The 15,446-nt window shown below is 39.6% G+C and overlaps 1 protein-coding gene across 1 annotated transcript in view; it reads right to left on the bottom strand.

Moving 5' to 3' along the window:
• The window catches only part of COG3 (component of oligomeric golgi complex 3), a 31,914-nt gene that overhangs the window by 15,391 nt on the left and 1,077 nt on the right, over positions 1 to 15,446 (bottom strand). The window contains exons 2-13 of the mRNA XM_040541793.1: positions 14,506 to 14,652; positions 13,907 to 13,968; positions 12,361 to 12,526; positions 10,802 to 10,876; positions 10,587 to 10,679; positions 10,174 to 10,299; positions 8,073 to 8,153; positions 7,849 to 7,892; positions 7,513 to 7,639; positions 6,958 to 7,049; positions 4,711 to 4,850; positions 3,287 to 3,447 (exon numbers count right to left, since the gene is read on the bottom strand). Of these exons, the coding sequence (XP_040397727.1) occupies positions 3,287 to 3,447; positions 4,711 to 4,850; positions 6,958 to 7,049; positions 7,513 to 7,639; positions 7,849 to 7,892; positions 8,073 to 8,153; positions 10,174 to 10,299; positions 10,587 to 10,679; positions 10,802 to 10,876; positions 12,361 to 12,526; positions 13,907 to 13,968; positions 14,506 to 14,652 (1,314 nt within the window). The remainder of the gene's footprint in view (positions 1 to 3,286; positions 3,448 to 4,710; positions 4,851 to 6,957; positions 7,050 to 7,512; positions 7,640 to 7,848; positions 7,893 to 8,072; positions 8,154 to 10,173; positions 10,300 to 10,586; positions 10,680 to 10,801; positions 10,877 to 12,360; positions 12,527 to 13,906; positions 13,969 to 14,505; positions 14,653 to 15,446) is intronic.

Here is a 15,446-nt window from a genome sequence, read left to right as displayed (position 1 = left end):
CAGTCAAGACACCTAGAAAGAGAAGCTCAAAACAGGGGAACCCAATTCAACACTTAATTGGGTTTCATACAGATAATCTCTATGATGGCTTTGTTCCTACAAATGTTACGTGCAGATGGTCCTGAAGTGCTCTCTAGTTTATTCCCTGCAGGAGTTCAAGAAAAAGCTTTCCGCTAACATTACTCAACACTTGCACGCTTCAACCTTTTTCCACCGCTTGGTCTGCTTCACAGCAACTACAGGCAGCAAGAACGGGCAAAGAACTGCATTAATATTTGAGCAGAGCAGCACAAGAAATACTTCTGCCCCATGCTTTTAACATTTTAATAATTAATTTACTCAGACAGAAGGTCTCTGTAAATAGTAAGGTTTTGAGGTTTAAAAGCAATCAAACAGCAAAATGAGTCCCAAACCAGGTAAAAAACAGTGTTATGAGGACAAATGAAGAACAGCATACTTGCTCTCTGTAGAACGAGCTGTGAAGCATATTTTCTTTCTCCTCCTAACTGAACGGCCAGAGAACTCGTTAGAAAATTGCAAAAGCATTGGTTGATAGAGGAAGAGTAACTGATGTCATTTTTCTGCACTTGTGCAAAGCATTTGATCCTTGACACTGTCCTGCACGATATCCTTGTCTCCAAGTTGGAGGGACATGGATTTGATGGATGGACCACTCGGTGGGTAAGGAATTGGCTGGATGGTTGCACTCAAAGAGTTGCAGTCAATGGCTCAATGTCCAGGCAGAGATCAGTGACGAGTGGTGTTCCTCGGGGGCCAGTATTGGGACCGGTGCTGTTGAACATCTTTGTTGGTGACATAGACGGTGGGATCGAGTGCACCCTCAGCATGTATACCAATGACACCAAGCAACTGTGGTGTGATCAACACGCTGGAGGGAAGGGATGCCATCCAGAGGGACCTGGGCCTGTGCGAACCCCATGAGATTCAACGAGGCCAATGTGCAAGGTCCTGCATCTGGGCTGGGGCAATCCCAAGCACAAGTCCAGTCTGGGTGGAGAATGGATTGAGAGCAGCCCTGAGAAGGACCTGGGGGTGTTGGTTGAGCTCAACACTAGCCGGCAATGTGTGCTTGCAGCCCAGAAAGCCACCTGTATACTGGGCTGCACCAAAAGCAGCGTGGCCAGCAGGGTGAGGGAGGGGATTGTCCCCCTCTGCTCTGCTCTTGTGAGACCCCACCTGGAGTGCTGCGTTCAGCTCTGGGGCCCTCAATATAAGAAGGACGCGGACCTACTAGAACAAGTCCAGGGGAGGGCCACAAAGATGATCAAGGGGCTGGAGCGCCTCTCCTACGAAGAAAGGCTGAGGGAGTTGGGGTTGTTCAGCCTGGAGAAGAGAAGGCTCCAAGAGGACCTTATAGTGACCTTCCAGTGCCAGAAGGGGGCCTACAGGAAAGGTGGGGAGGGACTCTTGGTCGGGGAGTGTGGGGATAAGACGAGGGGGAATGGCTTTAAACTAAAAAAGGGCAGATTTAGATTAGATGTTAGGAAGAAATTCTTCACTCAGAGGGTGGTGAGGCACCGCCACAGGCTGCCCAGAGAAGCTGTGGATGCCCCATCCCTGGAGGTGTTCAAGGCCAGGCTGGATGGGGCTTTGGGCAACCTGGTCTGGTGGGAGGTGTCCCTGCCCATGGCAGGGGGGTGGAACTGGGTGATCTTTGAGGTCCCTTCCTACCCAAACCATTCTGAGATTCTATGAAAATAAGGCCTTATGTAAGCAAACAACGCAGAAACCCAGCCTAAGGAAGGTATAGCTAACATTAGAAAATTATCACAATCATTTTTTCATTCAGTTATATTCACTCAGATTTAGTAAAAATACTGCACTCCAAACAGTCATACTGGTAAAACTTCTGATCACTAGCTACCCTGAATGTAGGGATCCCACTTAGCTACGTTTTGTGTGGTGGGCTTCTCAATTACTAGTTTTGCCTTTTCTTCAAAAACTTTTTGGTCATTAAACTTTCAGCATAAAGGGCAAGGATTCTACAAAATTAACTACCTTCAGGATTTGTAAATCCTTTCTTAAAAAACTTATGAATGTCATTTATAATCAAAGGCATAAACTGTAACATAGCAAAAGTTTTAAACACATATAACAACAAGACTATAGCAATGCAAATTCAGTACTAAGAGGTTTCTCGCTGTGTTTGCCTGTTTAGAGGCAAAAATTGAACACAATAAGACAGAGTTCTACAATGTTAAATGTCTTCCAGCCCTAAGAAATACACACATATATACGTAAAACACAGAAGCTTTAGAGCTAACTAATGATCTGACTCCAAAGTGAAACAACAGTTTCTCTACTGACACATCAGCTGCAATTAAGTCCTATGATTTTCTAAGGACCACCAGCTGTGCTGGTAGATAATGGAAAGCAGAATGGACCAATGAAATCTGCATCTTGCCCATCCATGCTGGAATTATCATTCTTTGCCAGCTCCATCCTTTGACAGCTAGGAAGCCTCATTATGAAATGAATGGCAACAGTTATTTTGGGGGATTTTTGTTATGCTTAATCCCTTCCAAGTAATGCTACCTTCCAGTTGCATATCAAATACAGATTCCTCTAGCCAAAAAAATCAATTTGAAGTCTTTCATTGGACGCTTTTTTAATTTTGTGAGTGCTCTCATTCTGAATATTTCATCAGTATAGTATTGACCTCTTAAACTAAGCAGAGTTAGTCTGATTCCTTTCACTAGGAACATTGAGTCAAAGGACTTGGAATGACTGCTAAAATGGCTAATACTGGTAAGAACTTGAAAAAGGTGACTGGAAACCATTGACGACATGTTAAATTATCTAAAGGCAAAACCAAGTCTCCCCTCATACCATCTGTGCACAGCGTACCCACGTTCATACCAAACACTAGTTGACCAGTAGTTCTGAAAACAAACCTGGAGCTAACTGCGCCTGTCTAAAGCTTCTCTTCAACTCCAGCTCAACTGAAGAACACCGAGTAACACCTACTAGTTTTGAAAGTAAATAAAAATTTACTGTTATGAGGGAAAATTTAGAAGCTTCAAGTTTAGATAAAACCGTTAACTGTGAGAACTATCACCAGTTTTATTGAGCGTGACATAAAGTGCTTTCTGACATCCAGTTTAGGGTCATAATTTAATCAGCAGGTGCCTCTTTGATAGTGCCAGTAATACTAAATACACCTAAAAAACAGAAAATCCCATCTGCAAAGCACTATACCATACAAATGTATATACTGCATTTAAAAAGAAAACCAAATCAAGGACAATAAAAGGTGATCGTATACCTCCATCATTTCCAACTTGTCAGGATATGCAAGATCCCCCGGAGCAGGTTTGTAGCCTATGATATCAGTCTGAATGTAGATGTGTGTCCTATAGACAAGACGCTCTTGTACATCTTCTAACATCTGCTTGACACCAGCAGCAAACGCACCCAATTGTTCAGCTTATAAAGAAAAAAAAATTGTTAATTTAATTACATAACAAGTTTATAGATGCAGAAGTTTAAGTATCACATATAGAACTGTTAGAAAACTGACTTGCTGCAGAAGGCAGACCATTTTTGGACTAGTGGCATGCAGACAAATTTGTGACAAATGAGGAATTGCTGAACTCCACACTGCAGTCATTGTAGCTCTCCAAATTTGTATCATGTGTGAAAACGTGAACTCCCGCTCACAACATCAGACACCACGTCAGAGTTAAGAGCTCTGCTTACTTAAGGCTGGTCAGAGGGGCATTTCTGCCTGGATACCAGACCTATGTGCTTTGGTTTTATCACAGCCAATGCCTGCAGTATGACTACTGAGAGCTGACAAGCTAACTCACCTACCTACCCAACACAGCAGATGATCCAAAGCAGCTCGAGTCCAGCTTCAGAACTATTGCACCAGCCTGAGTTTAATAGTAGTCATTCACTTCTTAAGATTAGCCTAAAGACTATGTTACAATTTTTTTCCTTGTTTCCAATAGCGTTACAATCTTGCTTCCAGGAAAATGAACAATCCTTCATGATATTGGCACAGTTCAGAGACAAAGAGCTACTCTGTTATATACCAGCTACCAAGTATGATCTCTGTTTATCACTTGGTGCAAGGCTAAGACTGTGAAATTATTCCGTCACATGCTGGTAATGAGAAAGGAAATGAGTTACCAGGTATTTTTGATGGTCAGCCCACTTCTAATAGAACATGGACACTGAACACTTAAAACTCCAAAACCTGCCAACTCCACTGCTGAAGTTACAATTTCTAACCAGGGAACCACTATGTCGAGGAAAATGAACAAAAATCAGGTACACATGTTGATAAAAGAAAAGGAATACAGAAAGCTGTATGGATGCTGCATCAGCAGAGCCAAATGAAGCACTTTATTCATTTGAAAAGACTCATTTATATCAGTCTTGGAGTCTGCCATTCGCTGGGTGAATGGTTGTTTGTATTTGTACAATCTACAGAAAATGGGACTCTATAACATCGGGATATTAATTTAAGTGAAGATAAAACACAGACCCATAAAATACAAACCTTGCTATTATAAACAAAAAAAGCCATAATTTATTTAAAATAACCTTACCTCATCTTTGACATGTTTAAGACCCATTAGAGAAGAAAAAAAAAAAATCTAGGGAGTTTGTTGCCTGTGCTCTTGAATAATTTTATCAATTAGGAAGACAGTTAAAAGCAATTAGATTCCATCTCTGAGTTACCATTGTTCTGTACATGATCTTCAAGCATCTCATTTTTAAGGATCCCACAGAGTTCAGACAGTGTCTCTAAGTGGATAACGTGAATGATCATCGGCCGCAGGACATCATATAGTGAAAGACACAACTTCTCCAAGAGCTCGCTATGAAGAAAAAATAAAGCACAGCAAAACATTTCAGGATCCCTCAATAATCAACCTAAAATCTTATCACAAATACTGATTATTTTATGGCAAGGATTTTTTAAATGAGTGTGAGAAAACAATGCAAAATGCTATCACAAAAATAATAAATGACTGTTTAAAAAACAAGCCCAAGTTCCTATCAAGTCTTCTAATAGAGGCAGGATACCTTAAAATAGGGGTACAATTTTGATTTCTAAAAACAAAACAAAAAAAAAAACACAAACAAGAACAAAAAACCTTGACACCCCCCCACACGCAGAGACACACAAAAGGGCAGGTACCCCAGACTGGTTCTGTGTAATGAAATGCTCCTGTCGGGCTCACAATCATACCCCACTCTCCAGTGAGAAAAGGCTCATCCGATTCCAACTACTCAACAGTTCATTAGAACCACGAGCACATGAAGACAGACACGGGGAAAATCTTGGTAAGCTCTACTATAACTGCTTCCAACATTGCAGGACACACTTCCCAGTCTAGCTGAAGTTATGAAATCAGTGCAGTATCAAACACCAAAAATTCCATTTCCATTTGTTAAAATATTTCTTTACCGCTCACATAGATGTGTATCTTGGTTAAGATACGAATGGCATTCATTCTAGGCATTTTTGCCACTCAATGACCCCTTTATTAATCACAGATTATTTGAATGTTCAGATCATGTCAGCAGCTTTATCAGCTACTCTCCCAGTTAGACTACGAAATACAAACACTAAGAATAAGTAAGCATTTACAGCGTACTGCAGTTAATGAGTTTACTGCACTGTACACATTTTTTAATTCAATAAGAATCTCTGACAACAGAAAAAGGACACTTCAAGTTCCTTTCAGGGCTTGAAAAAAAAAGGTGAATGCTCACAGAATAAAAACATTTTTAATGTCTCTCTTCCAGAATTCTATAGCTTTACAAGCCACTTGATAAAAGAGTATCCCCCTTTATGCTAAAAGCAGAAACAAAGAAGAAAGTTTCATCAGCCTTATTAAACTGAACACTCAATTTCACATCTCTACTCTTGCATCTGTATACAGACACCTTACTATTATTTCCTCTCAGTATCTCAGCACTTTAGAAAAAATTAGGTTATTTATTACGCACTTAAGAAAAACCTAAAAAGGTACTTTTGTACCAAAGGTCCAATGTTTCAAATGTATTTGAAACATTTTCCTCAAAACATCTTACTTAGGTATAAGCAAAAAAGGGAAACAGTTTCTTATGACAGGGGATAACTACATGCCATTGCTTCAAAAATAACCAGAGGTCCATTCTCTTTCTTGGCATGTAACGCAACAGTGAGGAAATTTCTGTCTGAACAATATTCTGTACTAATTTCAAGGAAGGACATTTACTTCAGGATTTAGACTAAACTGGTTCTTAAGTCAACTGAGTTAGGTCACCTCAAATCCTGAGCACATCTCACATGAGACCTCAGTTTCTCAGAGAACAGTTCCTTCTCAGGGAAGGAAAAAGAAAAGAGTAGCATCACAGCTACTGCAACTCTTAACTCAAACTTCCAACAAAGGAATGAGAGAGTTGGGAGAAGAACTTTATCTTCCCGAGATATATATTTTAAAAGTAACCATGACCCCTTATCTATGAACCCTTCTCCCATGCTTCTGCTCAGAGGAATACACCTCCATGCTTTGATGAATTTCTTAGGCTATGGAGTCCATCCGTAAGGTTCAGACATCTTTCAGAACTCTGCAATATGGAGGATTTTTAGCCAGGCTTTGTGTGTCTTTATCAGCCTAATACAAAAACAGTTATGGGCTGTAGAACTGAAAACTTCTATAGCTACTTCCAAAGCAACTGTGTGTCACTATCTCTCTCTGACCATTTACATTACTCAGATTACTTACAAAGAATGTACATGATCTGCTTCACTTGAAGGAAAAAATACAAGAGCATCAAATTCTGATGCATAAAAGAACCTAAGATTTTTTTTTTTCAGGCTGGCTATTACCAAATCACTTCAATACCACCCTATCTGCCATATAATGTTGACTGCCATATCACAACACAGTAAATACTATATGCAGTAAAACAAAAACAGCATGTACCACCTACTCCAGTTTTGGTGTTGGTTTTGTGAAGAACTCATTGTAAAGCTGGTGTTCATCCTGGCATACATGGACCATAAAGGCACAACCACTTCGTACCTGCGTGCAGAGAAATACAAATACTTGATTATTAAATGATTTTCCTTGCATCGATACCAAAGGACATGTATTATATAACTACAGATATGATTAAATGGAAGCTTTATCAAATTGAAAATTGAGGTCAACTACAACCCTAAAAAGATTTTACCAGCCAAATAAAAGCTCATTGTGCAACTACTGTCCCTTTTTGTTTCTTATGAAATTTAAGTAACCACATTTCATGCTTCTGTAAATAACCCTTTCTGAGGTCTGTAGCAGAGCAAAGTTTTTACAGAAGAATCTTTCGCAAAACACATTAACTGAAAAAATCACTAAAAACTTCATATGATTCAAAACCACAAACAAAATCTCATAGTTCTGTGTGTAAATGGTCAAATTAAATAAATGAGTTTTACTGAGACAAGGGGAAAAATGAAAATATATTAAAAAAAAAAAAAACACAACACATGACCACTCTTACCAAAGCACAATGATCTCTGTTGTTCTGACTGGTTAATTCTGTAACGGTGCTGGCGATACTTGGACCAAGCAAAAGCTCCCTCTGATCGAGGTAACATTGATGGATTTCATTGAGAACTTGTTGATACCTAGGCCAAACAATCAAGAAATTAGAACACTGACAACATCCTAATGCTTATTTTCTGGTAAACATAAAATTAATTTTAATATCTTCTTTCAAGTCTATATAATTTCAATTTTTAGTTTAACACATTATTTGTTTAAAATAAAGTTTTATTTTAATTAAAGATTTTCAAAACTTAAAATAGCTGAAAATAAATTCCATAGATATACTCACTCTGGCATTTTTTCAGATCTTTGCTCTACTTGCTCAATAAGAGTCTAATAAATAAAAAGAAAAAAGTTATTAGCAGCAAATGAGTTTTTCTTATCATTGGACAATAGTTGAGAATTATCTTCTCCCTGGACAGTTAATATGTAATCCTTGTATTCACACTACCAATAAATTTAAAACCCATTTTCAAAGCTTTATGTTCAACAGTTAACTACCAGTCTACTTACTCTGACTTTGGGAGCAGCTGCTCTGAATTTTACATAAAACAGCGTGAAGGCATTGTCAGAATTTGGCACAGATGAAGGATCCTGAAAGAAGATGTGGATAATTGGTTAAAATGGAAAATATTGTATTTGGCTTCTAGCATTAACCATCTGAGACAATCAGGTTCCAAAACAGGGAACTAGATTTTTACAGTCTTTGACAATTTCCACCTAGAAAGGCGTGCTTGTTTCAGAACTCAGATAAGACAGATAGAAGAACAAAAGCCACAATGAAAGCTTCAACCAACAGTCTCTACAGCAAAAGTAACTTCCAGTAATTACGACACTCTCCATTTGAGACAACAATTTCCTCTGGACCTGCCACAGTACTACTGAGTATTGCTCTTTGATCCATGGTACTACAATGGAACAAAATTTCCCTCGCAGGTCTTGTCCCAGACCTGAGAAGATAAATTTCAACTCACATTTGAGCTTCAACTAGAAGGTCAGGTTTTCAGGCACTTGCTCCTGCGGCTCCTTAGATTATCTGGATGGACTCTAGCACTAACACAGCACAGTAGAAACCCTGTTTAGCAACCAGCTTTCTTCGCCTCATCCCTACTGATGACATCAAAAGAAGCATTTGCCCTTCTCCTGAAGCACAGTGAGGGCAGGAAAACTATCCTGCCTTCCCCATCTCCTCTTCATTTCCTCCCTGCGAGCAACCTGATCGTCCTTCAAACACAGATTGCGATGCCCAGACACTTGCACGTGAGGTGTAACACAGAAGAATGTCTAGTTCTCATCAGCCCTTTAACGGTCCTCACAAGACCTCTGTTATGCCACAATAGGAAAACTCAACACTTGACCACAACTAAAGATCACTTGGCACTTCTAGCAGATACGAACATAAGGTATCTTAGAGAAATATGCAAAACACACACACACACAAAAACACGCAGATGGGAAGAAGGTCATCTGTCTCCTGGTAGAGGTTTCCTCCCTGACTTATGACTGCTAAGCAGCAGTTCAAATCTGGAAAAGAGGTATATACTCTGAGAGTATCCTTTAGCAACAGTTTCCACAAAAAATGCCTAAAATCCCTTTATTTGTATCAGTTCTCAATTCCAGCACCTTTCAGTTTCACTGGTTATCCCTCAAGACACCAAGTCTGACTACAAGAGGACTGAGCAAAGCATTCAACAATTAATCAGAGAAAGAAATAAAACAGGCAGAAAAGGACATCTGCCTCTCCTTTCTCCTCTGCTAAAATACCGCATCATGAGATTATTAATGTTTTAATACCAGAAAACCTCCCTACTCACCTTTATGCCTAAACTCCCTGGAGTGAGTGGGAATGAAGCACCTAACTGTTCCCTGTGACTCCTGAACATCGTTGTTAACGTTTTAAAACTGACCAAAAGATAGTAGCAAAACCAAGAGGAACCTGTCAGTTATTCTGCAGCTACGCTAAGCACCACGGACTTATCAAAGAAGAATTATTTAGATGACCAAAAGCACCCCAAAATTCTTTCTGCCTAGCATAGTAGCGGCAGACTCACGTCAGGAACTCAGAGCTGTTGTGCTTTAAAACAGGTTTTATCCCGATTCCTGCCTCTTGCATTCACCCTTCAAGTATTCCCCTCAACCTCTCTACACCTCTAACAATTCATCTCCAGAGCTAATCCCCACAGTACCGTATTTCTCTTGTGCACCTCCCCATTCGTCACCACAGATAGCAGCACGTGCTGTGGCTGATTCAGAGCTGCTGTGCACGAACCAGTTCAGGGAAGCATGCCGTCTGGCCAGCTGCTTGCTGCCCCGCAGCAGTTTTAACTCAGCTACTTAGCCATTCCTGGCCTTCGGCAAGTTCATCTGCTTAGTCTCCAACTTCCCTCTTTTTTTTTTTTTTTCCTTTTAGATCACCAAGTCTCTGCCAGATTTTGGCTGAAACTTGGCCAATCCACACAAACATTGTGGCACCCATGATAGGACTGACCTATTTTCACAGACAATTGCTGACACCTTCCACCCACAAAATAAAACCAACAATAGAATAAAACCGCATAGCATTACAACACACATTTCAGCACAGCTTGAGATACCACTTACTGATCCCCCTTACCCTTTTCATCAACTGGCTTGTGAGGTTCTGTAGTGTGTTCACAGTGTACGTCTTGATAAGGTGCATAGCTTTAGAAAGGCATTGTTTAAACTTGGTCAAATATACAGGATAGTCTTTAAAATTTGGCTGAAAGAAACAAGAAATCCATTTTAAATAAGAACAAAGAGAGTCAAAAGGTTATCAAAACTTAAGATACTTTTACTAGCCAGAAATGCTAATTTACACCAACTAAAAGCAGAAGTCTATAAAAACATTAAGTATATTCAATAAAAAAATATTCTTAAGTATATAAACTGTCATCATTGCTTTCTGACTGTATTTGACAGACAGAATATTGTAGAGGAAAAAAAAATAGTTTGAATACATAGTTTTGGAACCTAAGATTTAACTAGAAACAATTCAGAACTACTTACATGTGATGAAATATATGCAATACAATCATCAAGCTTAGCCAGCATGGGAATGAATCCTTCACTGTTCACAGACAACGTGGGGGAATTCAGTTTCTTTGGAAAACAAGACAAAGCATCATTGCTATAACCAATGTAACCTAATTTTAGTGATGTAGTTCAAAAGATTAGTACACTTTCATTTTCTAAAATTATTAACAGTGAAATAATATACTTACTGTGTTGATGTTTTCCAGCTCATTAAAATAAGAAAGTTTCTGCTGGATGTTTTCAGCCAGGTCAACGAGTTCTGACTATTAAAAAAAGCAATAAATTACAGAAAACCAATAACCCAGCAAGTAATTTAAACATGGGAAAAAAAAAATCAGCCTCCCTTTCCCCAAAATTGAGACGTAAAACACTCTCAGCATCTCAGCACACACTAGTGTTAACTACCTCCAAATAACGTGCACCTAAATAAATACAACAAAACACGCAGAATATAGCAGTGCATGCTCGCTCTCTCTCTCTGTCTCTCTCTCTCTCAAAGATACATTCCTCTCAAAAGTGTCTTTAAAAAGTCTATTCTACAGGTTTGTCAGCGTTCCACAGATAGTCCTGCATACAAACACCAGCGCTGACATCAGTATTTCAGAGAACTCCAAGTCTTGTATTTCAGGACTGGAGCCTTTAAAAGTTCTCCCTTTTCCAGTTTGGAACATCTCAGATCATCCACAAAAATGGAGAACTTTCAAAAGTCAGCATAGAGATGCAGAGACAGTAACTTGGAAGCTGCTTTCTCTTTGAACTTGTTAATCCTGCTTCCCTGTACACTGAAACAGCCCACGCTATCCAGCAAGCATGGAGAAGGTCAAAAGTTTTTGCAACTATATTTTAGTCTGTAATTTATTTTCAACACTATAAACAGTATTTCTAATTCTCATCTATGTGTTTAAGAACTTTATTCTATCGATTCATCTGAAATTGATATTGTTTCTTCCACAAAGACGTACAACTCCTACAGCAGGTGGGGATGAGGACAGCAGACACCAACAAAATATTGCTTAAAAGTTTTTGTTTTCAAAAGAGACAAATACATGTTCTCTACCATCCCTCTCTTACAAGGTACTTCTTTCTTTAACCATTCCTTTAAACAAATTCCGATTACACCACGAGTATGTGTTATGTTTCTGCTGTTTATTAAAGATATTCATGCCATATTTAAAACAAGGCAATAGTTTATGAGAAAAAGCAAAGACAAAGAGTTTCGTGATTCGTCCTTCCCTCTCCTCCCCCTGAAAAGCAGCAAAAAATTAAGACTAATTTTGGACCAGGATATTTTGTAATTACAAGTCACATGCAACATCATGCCTCAACAACCTTGGATCACTAAAGTTCTGAGGGCTAAGAAAACATGTTTGCTTTTATCCCTGTTGGAAAGGGAAAGAGAATATCTGGGAACTAAGCTAATAACTGGAGAAAAAAATCCACTTTTCTTCTTCAAATAACCAGCTCAAAATATTTCTGATACGAATTACTGATCTCAGTAAGATTTGTACTTGTCAGGCATCAATTACCAAAGCTCCTATCAACCAGCCTCCCTTCTTGATTGAAGCACGTATCAACACACGCTAAACATCTCACTACACAGAGCCTTAAACCCTAAACTGCAGGTGAAACACTGAGAAGGTGCTCCAAAGGAAACGGAGGGATTGTCACCACAGCTCACAAGTTTCCCCAGCCAAAGAAACTTTATGGTACTTTGGAAGCTTCCAGTAATCCTCCCATCGAAGCTCACCTGCTCTTTCAGAAGCTGTTCACAGGCCTCGTGCAGCGTTCCTGTCTTCGTGGACACAAAGAGATACTGTTTTTGCAGTGACTCCAGGTGCTGAAGGGCACTATTCACGTCGTTCAGTATAGTATCACACTGCTCCTCAAACCCAGACAAGTAATCCCTCATCTGCCTAGAGAGAAAAAAAAAAAGAGGGGGGGCAGGGAGAATCAACAGAAAACAAGCACAATTTCACTTTTCGTATTTACAAATTCAGCCGCCTACAGGGACACTGGCGGTACCTTTCCCTGAGACAAATTAACTCTAGGAATAAGAGACTGGCACCAAGCTCACGTGCACAGTAAGCACGTGTTTCACGACCTGCAGAAATAACAAAGCTATAGGATTTGGAATAGCAGTCTGTCTAGAGCATGCAAATAATGCCTAAATGGACAGAACAAACGTAGCAATTACTGCAGGCTGCTGCCAGCAGCTAAATTCTACCTGCCTTGTGTCCACCAGGGGCAATATTAATTTGGGTCTCCTTTTCTACACAATTTTCAGTTTCCTTTTAGAACCCTCCCAAAGCTGTTGCAGTTCACCAGAGGGTGAACCACTCACCATCAATGTACAACAGGCAAAGAACCAACTTCTTTTTTTCCTGCTCCTCTGGGCTCCTACATGTAATTACTCCTCCTTGCCATCCTACAAACCGCTCTGTGCACACACGTGTCTGTGTGCAGTAATATGAACATGCCAACTACCAAAGCGCAAGGCTGCCACTCTTTACAGGTTGCTAATGATCTGAGCGTGGGCTTTAGCGCATGCCTCAATCTCTGCTTTTAGGAAATGCCACGTCCTCAAACGTCAGAGCAAGAGCAGAAGGGACAGACCAAAGATAAATAGAAAAAAGAGAAGAAATTCAGCACAATCTCTTTATAGCCAAGGGCAGGTTTGTAGAGTTTCAAAACACGGGCCAGTTTCCACAGAAGCCACAGCAGGTTTGGCTACGCCGTTCAGCCCTGCTACAGACTCTCACGAAAGTCAGTGGAAAGGGGTTCTTCTGAGCCTGATGGAAAAGTCAGGCAGACAAAAATAGATGAGAACGCCATCTCTCAAAAGCGGAGCCAAACAAAGTGTCGAGGAATGCTGGCAATGCAGCTACACCCTCACAGATAGAGGCACTGGTGAACTGAATGGTGACAGCAGAATACCGCCCGCACCTGCTTGCCCAGCGTCGCCCTCAGAGCACGCCACTACAGCACCAGTGGCAGCTGAAAAGGCTCTCAGATAGCTCTCAGACTGCCTTTGTCTACAGCTCAGCCTATAAGCCAAAAGTAATTCCAAACTGTCTTAATATACTAGGCAGTTCGGAAGGAAATCTGCACCTCTAACTGCTCTGTCACAAGGGCAACAGCCTTCAAGAAGGGCTTTCAGCCTCAGAAAGCTTCCGCTGTTCCAACACATTCCCCGCCAGGTGACCCCAAGTGCATGCTAAGATTATAGGGACAAGATAAAAGTACTTCAGGATTTAAAATAATTAAAATTAAAGAAATTGAGGAAGAACACTTACCTATACTTGGCACTTTCATCTTGATCCATCTGTGTCTGTAGCTGAGCGAACCACGAGAAGAACTAGAAGAGATTTTATAGTGTGAACAACACACCTCACACGCAATGCAATTAATTTAAAAAAAAAAAAAAAGCCACCCTCCCTCTCACCCCCCAAAACAACAGATCTATTAAGCAGAAATTCAGAAGATGAGCTTTTGTTAAAAACGGAGAGGTTTAAGAACTTAGTTACTAATCAAAAAAAAAAATAAAAATACACCACCATCAGCAGTAAAATAGGAAATATGGAATTTCATCTGTTTTTACTTGCACAAGAACAAGCAAGGTTTTCACAATAAAAAAGGGGGAGATCTGCCATTCCTCTATATTAGGAGCCACACCACCTTACTCTCACATAAGACTCCACTCAAAATGGAGAAAGTATCTGTAACTCAAGAGCTCAGACTCGAATGATTTTTACCACAGTTTCTTCATGCATCTTAAAAACTGACAAAAAAAAAAATAATGAAACCACCAAAAGCTGAGCAGGAGACCAAAAAAAATTCGAAGAACCCTCTGAAGAAGATTACTGCACCTTGGAGATTATCCGGAATCATTTACCTGCTGTGCTGTTTCAATTCTTTCATTCTCCATCCCCAGCATGGCAAATCCTTTCAGGAGAACATCCTCTGTGGATTCTGGCACCGCAGCCGTCAGCGCGACGCTTAGAGACTGGGATGTTAGGCTGCATAAATCTTCGATTGGAAGCTGCTCACAAAAACACACAAACTTTAGTCAGACAGTTTATTAAAAACGAGTATGTTCAGGTCAACTACAGTAACAGAATCCAAAGCATCAATTTAAGAAAATTATACTAGCGTTTATTTTTGAAGTAATCAATGCAATGGACGTTTTATTAATCAATATGATAATACACCAAGCTCCAGCACAGCTATATATTCAGAAACACCCAAGAAATGTATTTACTTAAAGTCAGAAAATGTAAGTATTTATATAAGAAAGTGTAAGTATTTATATATTTGTGTAAGAACTGAAACTGAATATGCATGTACTTGACATACCAACGCATTAATTTCCCATTTAGCTGATTACATACTTCAAGAAATGTACTAGAAAAGTATCTGAGAACATAAGAACTCAGAATTATGTAGAAGCAAAAATAAATACCACTACTGTCGATGCTACACAGCAAGACCACAGTACAGGAATTGTCAAATTTCCTTGCCAGAAGTCCTTGGAAAATTTATGATTTTACGCTCCCAGAACTTATTTGGGAAATACAATTTCAGATTCTTTCAAAGACTTTTTAAGTGAAGAAGTCAATCTGAATTTTTTTTTAGAAGACAAGGAATGGTTCCTGCTGAATAGGAATTATCAGCCACAATGACTTTTTAAGCAACAAAAATATGGAAAGGAGTAACTTGAGAGAAATGTTATTTAAACACAACTGGAGATGACTATTAATCAGCTCATATGGTGAAAGTAATTCAAAAAGAAACAAACATTGCTATATGATCTTAATTAGCATAACACCCCTTTTG

The sequence above is a fragment of the Cygnus olor genome, chromosome 1, assembly GCF_009769625.2.
Source record: "Cygnus olor isolate bCygOlo1 chromosome 1, bCygOlo1.pri.v2, whole genome shotgun sequence".
In the NCBI taxonomy this organism is placed as follows: Eukaryota; Metazoa; Chordata; class Aves; order Anseriformes; family Anatidae; genus Cygnus; species Cygnus olor.
The sequence above is the reverse complement of the archived record's forward strand: the minus strand, read 5'-3'. Positions and strand labels throughout refer to the sequence as shown.